Source organism: Polypterus senegalus, chromosome 1 (assembly GCF_016835505.1).
Source record: "Polypterus senegalus isolate Bchr_013 chromosome 1, ASM1683550v1, whole genome shotgun sequence".
NCBI lineage: Eukaryota > Metazoa > Chordata > Cladistia > Polypteriformes > Polypteridae > Polypterus > Polypterus senegalus.
Window position 1 is genome coordinate 34,666,910 of NC_053154.1, and position 22,109 is coordinate 34,689,018.

Consider the following 22,109-nt stretch of genomic DNA (forward strand, 5'->3'; position numbering starts at 1 on the left):
ATCTTTGGAAGGAAACTGGAGCCCACTGAGGAAACCCAGCAGGAAAACATGAAAACTCCAGGCAGGGAATATCAGTGACGTGACTCCCTGTGAGACAGCAGTGCTACTGCTCTGCCACTGTGTAACCCACATGTGTGTAATTATTAACAGCATTCATTATTTAAACTAAATTACGGATTTATCTGTAAAATGTAACATACATACTGTAATGCATTTCATCATGAAAGTGATATCAAGTATAAATCTAAGGATTCTAAATGTGCAGAGAGTTGGAATATCAGACATTTAATGTGCTCAGTGTGGCAATCTAGTGCTGTTTGTCGCTGCTGTCAGGACTGGAGGAAGCCATAGGAAAAAAGACAGCACAGACGACGGTATGTGAGACTTTTAAAATGTATCGTGTCATTACGATCAGGAATATGTGACGCTTGAATATAAAAGCACCACGAATGTATTTGTATGTTGGCATTTTGCTTCACCACATTGAACCATTCATCAAACTTTGAAGCGCGCACACCGATCTCGTAAGATCTGCAAAGTGGCTTTTTTTCACATGTAGATAGTAAGAAGAGACCCTGACGTCACATTCCAACTTTTATCACACTGCGCCCCCCTACTTTTTGCTGGTACTGCAACTCACGCACGCGTCGCGTTAATTTTTGAGGACCTGCTCAGAGGATGCATCAAATGAATGCTGGGAACGCGTGGCAGCCATGATGCAGGCATGTACGCCTTCTGAGCATGAAGTATAAATAAGCCCTAAGAATACTTGCATATATTTCGGTCACACCATGTAGAAGAGACAGCACTTTTTATACATTCCTACCCCACTGTTCACCCTCAAATTCTTTTATCTGAGCATGATGTAGGACTTCAGGCATTTTGAAATTTCATTAATATATTCAAACAACTGGGATATACTCTGATCCTACAGTGGTTAAATGCACCTGCCGAAGAACTACTCAACCCTTCACCCATTCATTTTCTACCTCAAATTTTTCAATTACAGCGTGCCACCTAAGCAGTATTAAGTTCAATGTAGGAACCAGTCTTCTATATCTGAAATGACCTGTACATTTCCTACCAGTCTTTACAGAGGAGATAACATGATGTACCAGGGTGCAGCAGAAATAACTCCCACATTTCGAAAAATCACTGTGGGGTCCCCAAAGCAGGTAGAGGGATGCAGTCCGTTCCGTTAGGTATGGTCCATAATAAAGTTTTCAGTCGTCACCATGCCGTGGTTGGGTAAGCATCGAGGCTTTGTGGTGTTGCTGTTGTGATGTAAGATTTTGCATATAACTTGATAAATGTTTTGTATGTCTTTATTTAGAATTTAGGTGAAGCAATGTAATTTAGTGTTACTTTGGTGAGAGGCATTCGTGTTTGTAATTATGACTTTTGTTTTAATTTTACGACAGGATTTGGGGGATGTGTCTTAAACCAGTTTGATGAGTATTTCTTTGCTAAAGTCTTTGTCTCATACCCCACACAAAGCCAGTTTAGCTTAACATATGGTCTTGGGGGGTTGTAGGTGTTAAAATATACAATTTCCCCCATTGGTCTGAGATATGGCTATCTGGATTGGAAGGGGTTGGACAGAAAACCTATAAATTTGCTTGCTCAACCACATTCTCTCTCTCTCTCTCTCTAACCAACATATGATGAAGAAGTACCTTTCTCTTGCTAACAAGTGATGAAGACCATCACACCATGAACTGACAAGAACAGCACAATGAAGAGCACAGCTCAGCCATTTTGAACAGACATGTGGCTGAAAGCTGAGCACCAATGATGCCTTAACTAGAGACACTTGAAGTAACTACAAGTCTGTGTGCCACCTGAATTACACATCACCATTTAATCAGGTTGTATGGTTGCCAAGATTCAAATGTACTTTGCATTTTGTTATTATTTATGAATATTATCAATAATACATTATTTTATATGTAACTAAACGCCTGCTTGTCTTTTTACTACATCTAATTGCCTGAGGTTATAGATATAGAAGGGAAGTTGGGGATAAGGCATATATAATAATACCTTATAAACAGTGGTAAGTCTGTGAGATTAGGCATTCTAAGGCTACATATTAATAATTCAATAGGGGAAAGTAGAGCAATATATATATATTACTCTACCAAGATAAAACAAAGGCTTTTTTCAAAAACGGCGAATCTGTAGCTGTGACGCAGAGGGTGTTTCGCACGCGGTTCGGTTTACGTGCTAATGAAAGTGTTCCATACCGGAAAACAATTTTGCTGTGGGTTCAAAGAGTAAGGGCAACAGGAGGTTTTCAAACATCGTCCTCGGTCCTTGGACCAACTAAAGGAGGCTATTCAAGAAGAAATTGAAGGAATTTCGCCCGACATGCTAGTGAGAGTGATGGAAAACTTCCAAGAAAGGCTCCAAATATGTATCAGCCGTCAAGGCCACCATTTGGACGATATAATTTTTAAAACTTAAAGTAAAAAAACTTTTTTATATCTACATTTTGGAAATAAAAAGTTTTTGGTGATACCTTGTAGCATTTTTTTTCAATCCCCCTTTGAAATGTGGTAGTTATTTTTGCTGCACCCTGTACTTTTCTTTAGTCTCAACATTTTGACTTGGCTTTACCTGGCCTTCAGGTAACTTTTGATAACAAAAATATTTTACTTTACTATATTATAAGCCAAGGCACTAGTAATATGGTATGGTATGCTATTTTTTTTGCCTATTTTCCCAGTCAGAATCTCACTAATTCTCTGTTCAAATGGTTTACTAGCTGCAGACAGAGGCATTCAATTCACATTGTTGTGCTCCTGAAAAGTGCTCACCTCCCAGCACAGGAATACTGAGATTCTCCGAGCGTGACATTACACTGGCAAGGTCACACGGTATTTCCACAACAGCATCCATGAAACTTGAATGAGGCGCTGCTACAAGAATGGGAGCTTCTGTCGATGAAGCCCGTTGGCCTTTCACTTTTATTCTGATAAAGCCCAAGAAAAAAAAAAAAATTCGACACAAGAGCCATATCGCCACATGTGTGAATGACCTGTCGCAGAAAGAGAAGTGAAAATGAATGAGTTTAAAAATCTTCATTTTTACAGTGTACACCACTTTATTTTTAATGACAATGAATCCAATGTGACTCTAGTTTTCATGTCTCATATCACATAATAGTACCTTAAAACAATCGATAGTTATCTGTGTTTAATACATGTCACTTACTAAAATGCACATCTATTTTATACTTCTAAAGCTTCTATGACTTTACATATTTTTAATAAAAGCAAACTTGCACTCAAGGCATAATACTGTGGGGGTTTGACCCTTTAATTCCATTCCTAACAAAAAAATAAAAATGGTTGGATAGACATGTTTGAGAAAAAGCAAGAAACTGTTTTATTTGCTTGAATTTTTAAAAATGTTTAAATGAGATTCAGCATTACATTATCATGTATTATTGATACAATAATTTCATTCCTTCAGTACAAATGTATAGAGGAGATCATTTGTAATTTTTAGCTGTTTTATGTGAAACGTTATAGATGACTAAATTGAATATACAGTAGGTCAATATTTAAAAAAAAAAAACAAAACATTCTCAAATTTGCTCAATCCAATTCAGAGTTGCAGCATAGGCCAGCATGCAGCTGGCAGCGCTGGGCACAAGGCAAGAAATGCAAGGCCCATAAACAAACTTGTCTGCAAGCTAGCTGTAGTAGAATCTAGTTAGATTTTGTACCCTTGCTTTTTTCTATACTGAAATTCTTTTAAGTGTTTGTTTCTGATGTGCATCAGAATCACTTTTACTCCCAATGCACAAGAATTTAATTTGGTATGTTTGGAGCTGCTTATAACAGAAAACATTACATATAAATAACATAAGTTAAACAACATACATTATAAACAGTTATAGAATAGTGTAATTATAAAGATGTGTAAATGAGAGTGTGTGTGTATACATGCACATGTACACACATACAGTACATACATCGTACATATACACATACACTCACACCTTTTCATACAGTCTATTAAAGAACACCATGAATAAGCAAAAAATACAGGTGAAATTACTGGTTTACAAGGGCTATGGTGCTGGAAAAGAAACTATCTAGGTGTCTATTAGTTTTAGTTATAATTGACCTAAAGTGTTTACCAGTGGGGAGTTTTTGTAACAAGTGATGACCTGGGTGATAGGAGTCAGTGATGATCCTTTTGACATGGTTTAATTTTCAATATCAATTCTTTATTGTCACGTGTACAAGTACCATGTACAATGAAATGCTTGCTTGCATGTGCCCCTGCAGACAGTGAACATAGACATAAAAAACACACACACACACAATAAATAAATGAATATAATTAAGTAAATGGGAGAGAAAGAGAGCAGGCTTGATCTATACCTAATCTATCCTTTTAATCTTCATAATTATAACTTTCAGACAGCCTTGGTCTCACAATCCCTCCTAACCCATTAACAGCTGTGTTTGGGGTTCTTCTAGATGGGCTTAAAGTGGAGAAAAACAGACAAACTGTGATTGCATTCACTACACTTTTGGCACACAGACTTATTCTGATAAACTGGAAGAACCCAAACTCTCCTCTTTTAAGTCAGTGGGAAACCGATGTGTTATATTATTTGAAATTGGAAAAAAATAAATACTCAGTTAGAGGATCCGTACAGACTTTTTTCAAAACATGGCAGGATCTAGTCAGTAATATTTTAAAATAAGTTTATAAAGCACAGAGAATTTATTAATTTAGGTATGTTTACAAGCCTTAAATTTCACACCTTTTGCCTTGCTCTCTCTCTCAGGGGTGGAGATCGATTTGTCCTTAACTCAATTTTTCTTTTTGTAAAAACTTGATTGATTTGTATGGATTGCAATAAAATTAATAAAAATATAATAAAAAGAGAGGAAAAAAAAGAATATAAATAAGTAAATAAACAAAACCAGAATCCTAGGAATAAATAAAGACAGTGGCACAAGTATATGTGAAGGTAGCAGTGGAAGTGACACAAGGTTACTGATTGTTCACGAGTCTGATTGCAGTTGGGTAGAAACTGTTCCTGAACCTGGAGGTGCGCCTCTGAATGGACTTTAGCTGCTTCCCCAATGGGAGGGGGGTGAAAAGTGACAGTGCAGGGTGGCTGGGGTCCCGCCTGATACAGTTCACTTTCCTGAGACAGCGTGTAGTGTGGATGTCATGGGTCGCAGGGAGCTGTGTGCCTGTGATCTGCTGTGTTCCCGTGATTTACTGTGTTGTGTTCACCACCCACTGCAGAGCTCTGCAGTCCTAAACAGGGCAGTTGCTGTACCAGGTTGTGATGCCTCCTGACAGTACACCTGTAGAATCTGCACATGATACTAGATTCATGCAGTTCTGCCACAGATGGAAGTGCACAGCAAATTATTTTCTTAGCTGACCTCACAACGTGCTGCAATTTATTTCTGGGTGGACCATATGACAAGGTAATCTAATATACAGCAATTAAGTGGTATACGATTTTCATTAGTTATTATGTGCAGCTGCTTAACAAAAATTGGTCATGTTAACAGAACCATTTTTGGAAAATTAAAGTGGCTATCACCAAATATGTTTACAAAATGTCACTGTAAAGGCAAGGATGATATATATTTATGAACTGAATAATTATCAGGAAGGATATGTGGCCATAAAAAAATGACTCCTAGGATTTATTATAACTGGTCGAAGTGGGTGAGTCTGAAAAATGGTTGTTAAACTGGCAGGGAGAGATTAATTGAAATGTAGGTTTAATAAAGAAAACAGGGCATGAATGCAATTTTCCTTTCATTTAAAAAAATGTAAAGTCCCAAGGGACAGGTAGCTGACAACAAACATTCTTACAGAGTCCACAATGACTCGTTACACAGTGACTACAAATGCATCCCTCCCACACACAGGACAGACCCACATTTTCTTTTAACCTCTGCATACAACAAAACCTGTTATGTGGTATTCAGTGTGTACATATCAATAAGCAATGGAACTTCAAGCGATATACTCTGAAGTTATATTTTATCTTGGAACAAAAAAGGAAAAAAATTCAAATGCAACAGAGTCTGACCTGTCCTTCATATCTCTAAATTGACAAAAGGAAACAGTGAGTTGAATAAGATAAGAATTTTCATTAGCATGAAAAATTACAGGCTTGTGGTATATAGCCACAACAATATAGACTGAATTTGACAATCTATGCGAAGGATCCCTGACATGATTTATTAAAAGTGTATTTACTATATCATACTATATTTGAACCGGCAGTTCAACCTAACAGGCTCATCCATACTATTTACCAAAATAACATCACGTTGAGACTTGAAGGTCCCTAAAATTGTACTCTCAATCACACTACATGGTAATTTATTGTTTGTGTGAAGAAAAACTTTCTAACATTTGTGTGAAATCTTCAACTAGTTTCCAATCATGCCCCTGTGTTCTTGTTGAAGTATTTTAAAGCACCGGCTATGATTTACTGATTAACTGAAGTACAGTATTGGTGACTTCCTGTTGCAGCAGGGTGAGCAAAGTAAGAGACAGATATAAAGTATTCCACTACTAATTTAAGTGCTACAAATTGAATACCCTTCCTGCAGTGAAATCCGACGCCCATACGACTAGCTTCAAAATATATTATAGTAACTTTACTTTTCTTTCATTACCTTCTCCAGCCAGTGATAGGTGAAGACATCTGTTCTGAACTTAGACCCAAAATCTTCAGCAGACAAAAAGGCCACAGCAGTAAAAAGAATATGGAAGACAGCACTGCTCTGACTGGAACCAGCACCAGGCCCAGCAGTACCATCTGCAGGAGGGAAAAAAAAATTTAAATTAACATTCCTTAAAATTCCCACACTGTACCACTTTAGGGTTTAAAGGAAGCTTACCTTCACTTTCTGCCAGAAAGATAAGTGAACGTAATGCACAAATGGGTTGATATAATCATGATCCATTGCCTCTGTGCTGGTGTCAGGTCCAGAATCTGGTAAATTGAGAACTTCCATTTTAGTGTGACTAAATTTGACAAAATATTTAGAAACTACAAAGTGTCCCAGTTTGAAAAGTAACAAAAAATAAGAAAAAAAGTAACTAGAAAATATAAACTCAGGAATATCAGTGCGCAACACTTACATTAACAAAAAAAACAGAAATGTGTGCCAATACTGGCTCTCATCAGCAGTTATTATCATATAAAAACATAGTAAAATCTGGAAGAGTGCAAAAGTAGGAAGGAAAAGCCAATGCTGCCTCCTGATTACGGTAATTTCAACTCTTTAAGTAAAAAAAATCCTTTCACATTGGGTAGAGAACAACCAGGTGGTGTTGTTTTAGGCAGAAGGCTGTGTTAATACTTTAGAAAGCAGAAACATCCAGGAGCCTCTTGTCTGTCCCACATGCAGCTAAAACTGACAGTTAGGAATTCTCTCTCTCTTTCACTCATTCAGCCACTCATTCTTTCACGCATAATTACAGACACACCCCTTTCAGAGGGGCCAGTGGCTAAATCATTCCTGCAAAGGAGACCGGCTGCCTAGGACTAATGCTGACCTGACTTAAAAGGAAACTACTCAATGACTAAACTGCTCATGCTCAGGCCGGCAATATGACTGGAATGTCTATTTCAATTATTTTTCATTTAAAAAAATAAATAAAAGACATCCAACACCACAGGCAATACAAATAAATGGAAAATATCTCACAAAGGTCCTGAGATGTTAGCAAATATTTTTTAATAAAGTTCACCTTTACTTTTACTTGCCAGTATAATGAGATTAGACAGCTCTGATTGGTACTATTAAAATCCACATTATAATACAGACTGAAAATTCTGTGTGCTCCCCCTGATCCTGTGATATTTCATAGAAATGCTGAATCGAGGCTGATACCGCTTCCTAATCAGGTTCAAACTGCTAGCTGTTGAAAGCTTTCAGAGTGATTGCTCTTTTCCATGCTACGCTGTTGCTTACTGAGGACGGGCGGGAGGTCACGCGTTGCCGTGCGCTAGGGGGGTGTTTGCTAACGCTTACTGGTGGGGCCTTCCTGCAATGTCACTGAACAGGTGTGGCTCGTTTCTCTTGCCTTTTCAGGTCGTGGAATCTCAGAGGACTGCAGGGTGTGGAGTGCAATGTCTGCATGGTGCATTTAACCCCTGAAGAGCAAGAAGCTAAAATAAGCTTTTAAGACTTTATTTGGAATAAATGTGGCTTCAGGGCTGGACGCAGTTACACTAAAAGGAGCTGTGTCCCGATTCCTACCTTGTGAAATACTGAGTGAAACACCAAATACAGGCTGTCTTAATGCGTTTGTACAATTTTGCCTGAAGGTGTTATTAATTCAGCCTCAATGACATTGTTTTTTTTAAAATGACCTGTTGAACTATTTTACTTAAAAGCAGGATCACGCATTATAGTAACAAACTAAATGTATTTGTAGGCATAGAAGAAAGGAAACTGGAGCATTATTATCAAGTTTATATAAAGCAACAAAGGAAAACTGTAATACGCAACACTTCCTGGAGCAAATCCCTGCTTTTCTCAGACCCGCCTCTTCTCTTAACTCATTTCGCTTCCTGGTTTTCCTCAACCAACCCTGTGCTTTTACTATATTCAGTTGATTTGTTTTAGTAATTTTTATGATTTCATATATTGCTTAATCCAATTTCGGTTCTACGATTGATTTAAAAAATGCTTTTAAAGGTTTTAAATAAAATTTTAAAATTAAATATTATACATTTTCACATTAGGTACCAATTAATCCCCTCCCAGATGCTTGTTTATTTTTTAAATGAATTACATACTTTAATTTTGTAGTGCTAGGGTGTTGTACCGTGTTAGCCATTATGACGGTCGAGAAAAGCCAAGCAAAATGACACCTTTTATTGGCTAACTAGAAAAATTACAATATGCAAGCTTTTGAGGCAACTCAGGCCCCTTCTTCAGGCAATCATTACATCTTGCATGAAGATGGGGCCTGAGTTGCCTCGAAAGCTTGCATATTGTAATCTTTTCAGTTAGCCAATAAAAGGTGTCATTTTGCTTGGCTTTTCTCTACATACTTTAATTTTAAATTAGTCAAATCAACCATGGTGTAATATACAGTAGCTAATTAAATAACAGATAACATGTCCGTATAATATCATATGCATTACTAACAAGAACAGCAAAGCTGGCAGTCCGACTGATTAAGATTAGAACTTGGGGCCTTGAGGTTTCAAGATCATTAGAGCCACAAGCTGTTAATGCTTATTTATAATTCTCACTGTATCTATAAAAAACATCTATAAAACGACACATAAAATGTTGAAAAATGTCTGCATTAGTTACAGTTTTGCTTGCCAAGAAATGAACCTGTTGTATCTGTGTGTGAGATTGACTCTAAACTGCAAGATATTAACTACCATTAATTTTGTGAAGCTAGGTTTTATGTGTCATCCATAAGAATAAAAAAATTATATATAGAGGTCGACCTTCACTAGTCCGGCACCATTGAGACCTGAGGAATGCAGGATTAGTGGAACTACCAGATCACAGAATAATCATATCTAAACAGTAGCACCATACCTTGAAAATATCATCTTAATCAGTACAAGTTGGATAAGAAACGAAACAGAAACATTAAATAAAAAAACAAGTGAATTCAAGTTGCACACATCTAATCAGGTTTAGGGGCCTCGACTTTACCATACATGTCCATGATGTAATGTGACATGCCCAGTCATTCATGTCTATCTCAACATGCCCATTTCAAAGCATACCTCGTGCGTCGTTTTCATGAAGCAAATTTACACTATGTTTAAAATTACGATTATGGGAGGATTATCTTACTCCGGAGTAATTACAACCTTACAAACCATGTCCTGTAGTGGGTGTGTTGTGTAGTAGTAGCGCCGTCTAGTGCTGCCAATTGCAGCCAGGCTCTTTTCAGAGTTTCCACTGTCTAAATCATGGGAAACATATAACCAGAATTAACAATACATCAAGACCCTGGGCTATAATGGATATAGAAAAGTTGCTTATGAACTGGATAAAGCAGCAGACTAACAATCAAATCCCTATCCCCTACATAGCACAATGACGATCACAGCAAAATCACAGAGACTATTTTAAATATTAAAAGAAAAAGATGCACCTCAATGTGATGTGCACTTTACTGCTGGCTCAGGACATTTCAAGTGCTTGAAGAACCATTTTGGATTGCACAATGTAAAAGTAAGTGGTGAGGCTGTAAGCGTAGATGCTAAAGGTGCTGAAGAGTTTGTAGAAAAATGAAACAAGCTTACTAGTGAAGAAGTATAATCACCTGAATTATGTGGGTCCACTTAGTGAAGGAAATTGCTTTACAGCTGCTTGGTTGGAACCATATAAAGTAGTTGAGTGATGCATACCTGTAAATACAGGAAAACAAGAAGGTGGTGCTTGTTTAGGTGATATTTACAAATAAACAGTTGTAGCCCAACCGAAACAGAGAGCAGTGGGTGGGTGAGTGAGTTTGGGTGAGTGAGTTTGGGTGGGTGGGGTGGCACGGGAATTTTCAAATTACAATGGCCTGGAAATTTTGAAATCGATGCCAAAATGGAAACGAAACCGGATTGTAGAGAGGCGGATTAGTGATGGCTTACCTGAACTATACATGCACACACCACCTTTCTATGGCAAACAACATCCTAAGGCAGTTTACAAGTCTTATTAGGGTTGTGCAATTGCATTGTGGAAAATACTGTCTAAGCTAGGTCCTAGGTGCAATTCTCAGCCCAGTGATATGTGAAAAATGCTGCCCAATACATGGATGACTTATTTTTTTCAGTTGGCACAAAGGAAGACTTCACAGGATCATGCAGTGAATCAGTGGTTCGGATTTAACTAGCCATGTTGTGCTCTCCTTACTTACAATACCATATTTTCTACAAATCACCTGATCTGCTAGTGCCATCATTTCAGAAATACAGACCTAAATGTATTTGGACTTGTAAGTGGCTTTTAGATCAAACAACTTTTTTCTATCCTGCATCTTCTTTCAGGTCTGGAATAATTTCTAGTAATAACAGACAGAAGGAAGGAGGCAACCCTGCAGGGAAACATCAGCTGTACTCAAAACACATTTATGGGAGGCATCAGCTGTACTTTAAACACATGTATGGAAACATTCATTGTGACTCTTGAGTTGGTTTACAGTCAAACATTAACAAAATATGCACAAGTACAAAATGAGAAAGTAAACCAGAATAAGAACACCTGGAGAAAAGACACAGAAACATAGAAATCAACCCAACACAGATAGGGATTCATCTCAGATACCTAGAGCAGTAAGGCAGCAGTGCCAACTACAAATACAGTAAATCAAAAAAAGTCAATATGTGGTGTGAGCAGAAATTAAATGCTGTGTCACTGGGTAAAGTATTCTGTACATTAGTCTTTATTCAGGCACTGATTTACAGAGTGCTACACTTTCATTAAAGTATTTGCTCAGATGTCTGCATGCATTCAACTATTAATTTAACACAACTTAGTGTTATGTCTATATGGAGGCATATTAAATGAGGTTATATCAAGACTACATTGTAGATATTCCTAATTAAAATATGCATTCATTTTTAGTACATACTGAGCACACTCTAATTTTAGAACTATTAGCATTATTAAACTGTTTGCAGTGAAATATGCCTTATTAAATAATACACATTTGTTCAATGATTGAGAAGATGCCATATTTAAAAGAAAGGGGCCAGAGAAATGATTCCAACAATTATTTCATCTCAATGTTCTACTCTCATCATTTACTTTACCTCTCTACTGGGCTAATCACTGTTTTAAAAACAAGAGATAGAAAAACTTGTATATGCAACTGCAACATTTTAACTTTTGGGCTATACCATTCAATAAAGTTATTTTATTCCAAATTAAAATTTCAAACACTCTGTTTATATCTAGTTTTTACATTCAACTAATACTAAGGTAGTCCAAATGATTTAAGTATATATGGACATGTGAAAAATGAATTACATCTCCAGCCATTTATTTCATTGTCTATATCTAAATACTCAGACCAACATTTACATAACTGCATAGAGCGCCCACAATTTTATATAAAAGTAAAATAAAGACCATGCATCAAACAACAGATAATAACAGATAATGTATAGATAATAATATACAGATAAACAACACAGATAATAACAAACTAATAATAAAAGATTTAAGATAGATAGACAGACAGACAGACAGACAGACAGACAGACAGGCAGATAGATAGATAGATAGATAGACAGACTGATGGCCTTGTCTGGGTCCTGTTTTGTGCCTTGCACCCAGTCTTGTTGGAATATGCCCATGCTCTCCATGTATCGCTATATGCATTTGATAATGTTATGTTGTATTTACTTAACTGCTGTTTAGGGTCAAGAGAACTGGCATATCATGACAGAAGACAAGTATCATTCCTAGATGGGACACGGTACACAATGTACCGCAATTTGTAACCATAAGCTCAAAGCAAATTGTACATAGGTGAAATATCTCAAATACACGTCACAGACTATTTCTTCAGCGTTATTAGTGATACTGTATCTGAATTTTGCTCTGCTTCAGTTCATACATCTACAAAACCATCTCTTGGTGAACAGCTTTGTAGAGCTGACCTCTGAAGTATTCTTCCAATAGCAGACCAGGAAACTCCTCTGAAGTTTTTGTATGCATAAATGTACATTCTTTTTTGCTTTAAAAAAAGTACATGACCATGTTTAACCTACTGTACTGACTTTTTCTATTATATATTACATTCACAAATATACATACCAGATCAACAAACTACTGTTATATTCTGGAAGCATGGTGACACTGGTTAATTCTGACACCTCACATTCCCAGAGTTCCAGTTTAAATCCTGGCCAGGCACTGTCTGCACGGAGTTGGGAATTCTTTTAATTTTAGAACTATTAGCATTATTACATTGCTTGCAATGAAAATGCCTTATTAGATAATACACATTTATTCAAGGATTGAGAGGATGCAATGGTCAAAATGCAAAACACAAACTAGAATGCAATGGACCAAATTCAACAGCCTTCAGACTGAGGTAGTTAAACTCTTTATTAAATGAGACGGATTGAATATGTACTGTAAATTCCTCAAATATGTCACACTTCTTATGTTTTTAGGTCGTATAGTACATTTTAGTATCCTTACTTTTATTCTCTTAGCCTGTTTTACTTTAATTGAGGGATAGACAATGCATGTGCTGGACGCCTTTCGAAATGATTTTTCATGTGCTTGCAATTTAGTTAATAATTTGGGAGTCTGTCAAGCTTTGTTATTTAGGGTTACCAGTTATATCATACCAAACTACCACGATTGCTATATAATTTGTGGCTACTAGTTGGGCTAAATGTATTTTGAGACTGTTCAGGTAATGAAGGCATTAGATTTGAGCTAAAGTAAAGTGGTGACATGTTGATTAGCACATGCAAGTATGAAGGACTTGGGACTTGAAATTTGGAATGTAGTGGCGCTTTTCCACTGCATAGTACGGCACGACACGGTTCAGTTCAGCTCACTTTTGGGGGGTTTTCCACTAGGAACAGTACCTGGTACCTGGTCCTTTTTTTAGTACCACCTCAGCCGAGGTTCCAAGCGCGCCGTTCCGTTACCAAAACGTGACGTGTAAACTCTGCTGGTCACTGATTGGCCAGAGAAAATCGTCATTACTGCCTCACTGGCTATTTTTTTCTTTTAAGTACACACACGCGGAAGTTTGTGTCCCGTCTCTCCATCGCTGGACGCAGTTTGTTGCATAAGTGGATGAATGTTTCTTCAGACATTCGAAAGTTCTCCAGCCACTGAGTGTTTGTAAAACTGGGAACAATCACATCCCACCACTCTGAAGCACGGTTAAATGTCCAAACAGATGGTCTGTTGCGGCGACTTTTTTGCAAAATGTGGAAGATCTGTAATATACAGAATCAGCATTTTAATGTTACACTGGCAGTTAAGTTCATTTTATGCTTTGCAACAGTGATAAAAGTTAGCTAGTGATGTGCTTTTTTTAGATGCTTACCCTTGCGCGTCGTCGAGCTAAAGTGTTGTCGTTGTCTGCGTGTTGTAAAAGTTCCACGGTGTCACGGCAGTAGAGGCGGCACAAGTATAACGACACGTGAATAATCCCGCCCACTCTAAAGCGGTACTAAACTGCAGTCGAAAGCGAAACCGAGCGAACCAAGGTGAGCTGTACTGAACCGTGCTGTGCCGTACTATGCAGTGGAAAAGCGCCTTAGGTTACCCATGGTCCATAGGTGCTCGCTAAGAAACGGTTTTAAAAATTTTGTGATCCAAGCGCGAAAATGCTTATAGTTTTTTAGATCTGTTTGTATGCCTGTCTACTTTTCATGAGAGAACTACTTAACGGATTTTGTTTTTTTTTTTCTATGATTTGCTTGAACATTCCATCGATTTTGCAACTTTCTCATCGTGCTAAGAATCATAGTTCGATTGCGGTACTGGTTTATTATCGCAAATCCAAGACTGACTAATCGAGCTGTGGGGCCCTCCTCACTCACGTGTCTGCCTCAGGGCATAATCTTAACTCCGCTTAGTTGGCGAACAAGAGAACTACTTAAAGATTTAGATCTTTTTCTTTTCTATAATTCGCTTGAACATTCTGGTTGATTTTGCGACTTCTCTCATTGTGCTAAGAATCATAGTTTGCTTGCAGGAGAAATATATTCGTGCTAATTGAGACAGGGGCTGAGGGGAGGGGGAAGAGAGAAATCAGGAGTAGAGTGCTGGGTGGGGCCCACCTCACTGTCCTTTTTCAATAATATGCGGACAAAGCCGCGGGGGATGGCTGGTAAACCTAGAAGAGAAAGCTTATACACAATGGTCACTTGGGACAGTTAGCAACCACACATTTATCTAGTTATGTCCAATGTAATTCTCTTTGATTGCTGAGTCTGTTATTGCAATAGCTAGAATGTGCAACAAAAAACGATCTATGAAAATTGCTCCTTTTTCCCACTGCAAACATCACAAGTTGACATTCCATTTAAGTGTACTATATGTTATGCCAAAAGCCTACCTCCTCCTAGCTCTTGGAGTCTATCATTATGCAGTCCTAATTAAACACATGTCCAGATCACACTGTATAAATAGGTTTCAAAATGAACTTGATTGGGGTCATGACACACCTGCGTTAGGCATCACTGCAGTTTTCTGTAAAAATTAAGAAGAAATGCATTATATTACAAAACAACACATTTATGAGTTAAGTTCCTTTCCATAACAAAGCATGGAAAATATTAATATATAAAGTCCAGTTAAAAGTCACTGTAACACAAATGGATGATCACAGGGATATCAACAATGAATGTGCATGGAAGATAACAGGAGGGTAAAAGTAAAAAAATACAGAACAAGACTAGAAAAACAGTGCCAATGATAAAGCACTGATGTTTGTAAAATAAACTTCATATTGACTAAAACATACAAAAGGAAGAAGAACACAAAATGGTAAACCAAACTGTATTTATTCTGTATTCTTGTCCTGGCTCGCCCACTACCTAAGTCAAACACTGTACTTGAAATTCCAAATGCTCATTATTACCATCATGCTGTCTTCTGGCCAAACATTCTACTTGTCAGCAACTCCATTAAGATCAGCAGTTCCCTGGAATCAAGCAATTACTAAATCCATCCACTGAAGGCAGTGTGGCGTAGTGGTTAAAGCTATAGACTTGGGTCCCTGCTATTGACACTTTGTGATCACGATCAAATCACCTCACCTTACTGTGCTATGGCTGCAAAAACAAAAGAAAAGTAACCAAATGTATTCCTCAAATGTTATAAAGTTGTCTGGCAGCTAAATACAAGCAAGCAAAGGTTAAAATCTTTGCAACCTAACAAAAGGCTTCTGGGGTCAGGAATGCCATTTGAATGGCTCAAAACTAATGAAAAGAAGAAATATATTGCTAATTATACTATGAGAGATAGAATGTCAACAGTTTTCAATAATGCAGTTATATGAAATAAGGTGCTAATTCATCCCAATAATTTTAATTGTCACAAAAAAAGACAACGCTAGGAGGGGGAAAAACATGCACAAAGCAGATTACTCCACACACATACTTGAAAGACTTCCGATTGTGCCACATGCCAAAGAACTAGTTACTAAACCTAAATAACCCATTTCCTAATTAATTTAGATTAGATATCTCCAGAGGCACCTTGCATTTTCCAATATTTGAATCCCAGAACCTCAAATCTATAAACATTTTATTAAATACGAAACCGTGCACTTGGTCTCTTTGTGACATGTGCTTTATTTACCAATAGATGTTTGCCGATTGGGAAAACAGAAAGTGTTTTCCTTCGCAACCCTAGTAACTCAGAGTTGAACTGTATATAATCAGGAATGAGGTCTGTTCACCACCCCATTACAAGCCTTTATTTTGTCATGAGTTATCCCAAGAAACATACAAAACACTGCACTGTTTGGTTTTCTTTTAAGCTATCATAAAACCATCCTGCCACCAAGCCATTTTATCTATTTCTTCTCAAAACGGACAACTGTGCTAGCAACATCAAGGTATATGGCTCAGCAGTCTACCAATTTTCGGCCAGGATTCCCCATAACCAAGTTAGTTAGGGAAGGATTTCTGCTAGGTATCCCATAAGCAAATCACCTTCCACAATCAAAAAACCCATTCTAGTAGATGGCAGCAAGTTAAATTAAAATATGATGTCCCTTTACAATCTTTACATGTAGCGTTCCTAATCAGCTGACATCTTTTTTAACTTAACTAACACAGAATGGACATGGTAATATCATGCTTATGGTCATCTCTTGTAGTAGATGGTGCAGTACAGTGTAGTGATTAAGACTTTGAACATCAAATACTGAGGTTGTGTTCAAATCCTGCTAATGAAGCTGCTACCATGAGCAAGTCACTTCACCCACTTGTGATCCAACTGGAAAGACAAAACAGACCTAATCAATTGTACCTTAAATGTTTTAAGTCGCCTGGGATAAAGGCATCAACCAAATAAGTTAATAATTAATATTAGTACTTGTTATTTTGAGTTAGCGCACAGTTATGCAATCAAGACCTATAAAACTTAGAGAGTGAAGTAGTTACAGTATATGTATTTTTGGCTTTATGCAATACCGCAATCCCAGCATAAATTGTGACTCCACCTATAATTGTTGCCAGAATATGGGTAATGACTCATCTATGGCTGTGATAGCATGTCTTTCTTTCTCTCCATTCCTAGTATGTCCCGCCCACATATTTAAACTTACTGATTTAAACTGCATTGTTAACTCAGCCATTGACGTTTCTTTCTCAACACCTGCTTTTCGAAGTCTGCTCTAGTGATCCAAACAATGTCTTAGTTATTTTTACATTCATACTCAAGTGAGTACTCATCTTGCTTCTCTAGTTTTTCACCATTCACAAAATGAATTTCTTACTGAAAATTGTACACTGTCATCTGTGAAGCAGTATGATTATGGAGCTACTGTAATTTCTGCCCACACTCCACTCATTATAGAAACAGCCGCAACAGACCAACATCTCCTAACATATAATCAATTTCTGTAAATCTTCTTATACATCTTTCCTCTAATGCTGCTTTTTCAATTCTGTGGTAATCTCACAAAGCACACCCATGAGGTCAAATTATATCACACTTCTCAAATTAGAAGAAGCAACACACTAGCTTCTACAAACTGCACAAATTCATACTTTTTTTCCCTAATAGATATGGCAAGGGACACAAAGATGCTCCTTTCCACCACTGCCACTGGGTTGCTCACTATCAGCTTATGTGATAATATCGATGTTATCTGGAAAGGAAACTCCGGACAAAAGGTTTCCCTGCTAACAATACGAAACTCCAACTTTCTTACCGGCCAGATCATTCAATTCCACATTAATTATAGTTTATAAAATAGAGGAATACTTAAAAAATATCAGGGTTCAACTTAAATAACATAAAAGTATTATTTCATGAAAATGTTATTGTGTGATGGTCTAAATTTGGACAGTTTCTATTTACTCACTGCATCACACAAATTAATAAATTGAAGTGTTTTTATTATGTAAATGCTTTGCAAGACTTAATCAAGCAAACTTTTACTATTCGTCTTGTGGGAATCTAACAACCCCTCTACAATTATTCCAGGATATATTTCTTTAAGTCAGGAACAAATAACTTGGTTAAAATAAACATTACCACAAAAATGTATAGTGTCTCTCATTTACAGAATGTTAAAATATTGTGCAAAGTAATTTTTGAGAAAGTAAACAGAGTTATATCATTATTAATATGGAATAAGAAATGTTCCTTACCTGAGGCAGTTGCTTCTCATAAGTAAGGGTTTGGTCTCTCCAGGCTTTCAGATGTCTTAATGTGTAGCGAATGCTACAGAAATGAGACTTTGGTATGAACCATATCCCACACTACTGGTGCCAACATGTATATACACTGATAAATAATAAAAAAGTAATTCACTGATAATCATCCAGCAAAACCTGTGCAATTTTAAATATGTTTCATTACTGTTGATTGCCCAACCAAACTATACTATATTTCCCCCCTTCTTTGAAATGCTATCAATGCTCCTACTAATGCATGCTTTACATCATTTTCTGAAAAATACACCTTTCCATAGTATCATTTCAAGTCAGAGATTTCAAAACTAATACATAGTAAATGTCATTAACCAACTGTATACACAGTTGTGCTAGTTTTAAATCATATCAATGCCTACAAAAAGTTAACACTTAGATTAGTTAAATGGACTAATATGACTTAAAACTGCATATTGTATGCAATGCACCAACCTCATACTCTTCGAGTATTCGATCTAATGAGTGAGAGTAACTGCCAAGCACTAGACTCCAGTGGTCACAATTCTTTTTTTTTTTCCCCACTTCACTTAAATCTTCTTGGAGATTCATTTTCCACGTGCTGCAAGAATTCATTCAAACCTAAACAAATCCTCCTTCACTAATTGACTTTAATGTAACACTGATTCTTAAAATACTAACCTACTGGTTTTTAGCAAGTCATACAATTCTGTCAGTTTGGAAAATCACACATAAACCTCCACCTTGTACTAGTTAAAATAATACTGTATGTCATACTATCTGAAAAGGGACTAAATTAAAGCTTATTTAAATTGGGTGTGTCCAGCTATCCTGTAATTCACAGAAGGCCCCTACTGAATTGCTCTCTTCTTTTTTAACTACCACAGCAATCTTAGATAATAGAAATTAGACATTTTCTATCTCTTCAGTGCTTATTTTCTTTTGGTTACAAGTATAGTATGCTTATTACATTTAGGTGAGAATGTGGAGAGGACTGGATAAATCAGGCGGCAGAAAAATCTTATTACATGTAGTATCATGTTAATGACATGGTGAATTATTTTAATGTTACCAGAAAACTAAACTAAAAGAGATTTATAACCAAAAAGTATTGGGGTAGGTGGTGCTGGGCGATACAGTATGTATGGAGTTTGCGTGTTCCAGTTGCTTTCTGCATACTCCCAAGTTTTCCTCAAACAGATGTTTTTATGATGGGCTCAGCTATTCCTCCATTCTTCTGTCTTATTTCTTACTTGATGCCTACAATGTAGCTTGCATTACATAAACAACTAGTTAATGCACAATGCAGTGATATGTACTGCAATAATTAGGAAGCTGTTACTCCTACCTGTTAATCTGCTGTGATTCTCCAGCAAGTATCCCCATGACCTCTACATAATTTCAGCATATGCTGAACAATTCTTCAAACATAAAGATGTCTAACAAGCAAGAGGACACCATTCAGTCCATCTAGCTCATTTAGTTGTGTAACATCTAGTTGCCTCAGTATTTCATATGGATTAGATTTAAACATGGCCAAAGAGTTGTGCTTCAGCTGCATGACTATATAGTTTCGACTGTCACAATGAAAAACGTTTTTTGGCTGAACTCTAATTTATTTCCACTGGTGTTCTTGAGAGTGCAACCCATTATTTAACTGAAATAATTCTGCTAAATCAACTCCATCGATGCCTCTGTGAGTTTTGAATCCCAGGATTAGGGGCACCATGCAGGTGTCTCTTTTTAAGATTACAGAAATGTACTTCCTTTAGCCTATATCAGTGGGACATGCCTTTTAGTTTCAAGATGCACTTGGCTGGTATTTGCTCTGCAGCTTCTAGGTGCTGCTTTGTCTTTTTTGTAGGATAGTGACCTGAAATGTACAAAACACCTCAGATGCATTCTCACTAGTACATTATACAGGCTGAGCATAACAGTTCTATAATTATATAGATCAGTTTTTACAATTTTTTGTTCTTTTAATTGCTTGTGCATATTGTGTACATAATGAGAATTTTGCATCAAAGCAAACCCCTACATGATTTACAGAGATAATGCCAACATCGCCCATCTTGTATTTATAATTTAAGATTTCTTTGGCCTACATATACTTCTCCCAAGTGTTTGCTCAGTTTCAAAATTGTTTTGCTCTCTGCTCAGGATCAGCTCTCGCTCTAGTTTTGGTGTCATCTGCAAATTGGACAAGTTTATTAACTGTATCATAACAATTTGAGCACACTTCCCCGATGGCTGTTTTTCTACAGTGGCATGGTGAAGCCCTTTAGTTAACAGGGCGAGTTCCTTTTGGAAGCAAGCACCCTTCTAAATCCATTCATCACATGCAATTGCTATACCTCTTCTGTCCCTGGCAAACAGTTATATTCCAGTTTTAAGGATTTTGATTCATATGTTCTCTGTTGCCCAACAGACCACCATTACAAGCTACTGTGGGAGATGCAGTATTTGTGCTTTATTTTAATTATACATAACACTTTATTTAACAACTTATATTTCTGGAGCATATTAATATATGGCAAGAAAAAGAAAATACTTCAAAAATACCAAATGTGTGCTTTTTAGGGCAGTTAACCTATACTCAAGCACACCTTAAACATTTCTAGGAAACATCCAGCAAAGTCATGTTACTTTAACTCAGGTTAAAGGCAAACATATGAAAATATAGACATTAATTGAAGATTCTAATTAAGAGCTGGAAAAGGCTTCCAAATAATTGGAACAAAAAACAGCAGTTACACTACTGATAGACTCTCCGTTAATCAGAGGCTCTGAAATTAAATATCTTTGTTACAATCAAATGATTAGCATTTGTTATTATAAAAACAAGTTTTGTGACAGTTACAGAAAAAAAAAAACACACGTCAACATGTGAGTGATAAACAATGTAGATAACAACAGAAAAGTTCCCACACTGTCAAGTACAACATGACTATCTGAAATATATCTAAAATAAAAGTTAATGTTGCGCAATTACCCAAAAGTACACATTTGTATATACTGTACAAAGTAAACAGTAATGAAGGATGATGATAATTGCAAAGAGTGTGGGACTGGACTCAAAAATACTCGCTAAACTTGCATGTTCTCCAACTTAAGAAATAGCTGTATAGAATTCTGCAATGTGTTAGTTATCAAAGTATCAAAAAAGGCAAAACATACTAGAACATTAGAAACATACTAGCTATAAGACTACTACTACATGTAAAAACAGAAATATGAACACGGATGTTCAACACAAATTCACCTTCTGTTTCTTATCATGATATTTTAGACAGTATCGCATTAAACAAGGTCTTCATCACATTTTCTTTTTTAAATGTTCACACAAAATGCCGCCAATTACAACAAGAAAACAATATTTAGATGTAATAAAAGAAGACATTATTTAGCAGCGCTCTACGCCAAGATCTCGTTCCCATTCACTTCTTTCTATTGCCATACCCAATACGGATGGATGATGCCACTGTTTTTGAAAATACCACTGCAAATATTTTATTCATCATAACTGTTGACACAAATACCAATACAAAGTTTTTTAATGATAATTATATCATTTTAAAATGGCTATTAATTGGTACAAGTCAGTCTAAATTACGTAAATCATGTGATACAAGCTGGCCACCATAACATTATTTAAAATAAATACTACAAAATAAAATAAGGAAAATTATAACAGAAATTAAACAAACATAATAAGGAATATAAGCTTTCATAG

The 22,109-nt window shown here is 36.6% G+C and overlaps 1 protein-coding gene across 6 annotated transcripts in view; it reads right to left on the reverse strand.

Annotated features, from left to right (window-relative positions):
* Positions 1-22,039, reverse strand: part of lpcat4 (lysophosphatidylcholine acyltransferase 4) — a 37,222-nt gene extending 15,183 nt beyond the window's left edge. For 2 of the 6 annotated variants that reach the window (XR_005632749.1, XM_039746009.1), the window contains exons 1-3: positions 6,906-7,586; positions 6,681-6,823; positions 2,820-3,040 (exon numbers count right to left, since the gene is read on the reverse strand). Coding sequence is in view for 5 of the 6 variants with exons in the window: in XM_039746009.1 (XP_039601943.1) it covers positions 2,820-3,040; positions 6,681-6,823; positions 6,906-7,022 (481 nt within the window). In the remaining variant the exon portion in view is untranslated. Of the gene's footprint in view, positions 1-2,819; positions 3,041-6,680; positions 6,824-6,905; positions 7,587-7,761; positions 7,961-10,317; positions 10,403-15,084; positions 15,803-18,355; positions 18,492-18,850 lie in introns of those variants that run through there. The other 4 variants (XM_039745992.1, XM_039746004.1, XM_039745998.1 and 1 more) reach the window with 4 other exon arrangements.
* Positions 22,040-22,109: the final 70 nt, after the last annotated feature.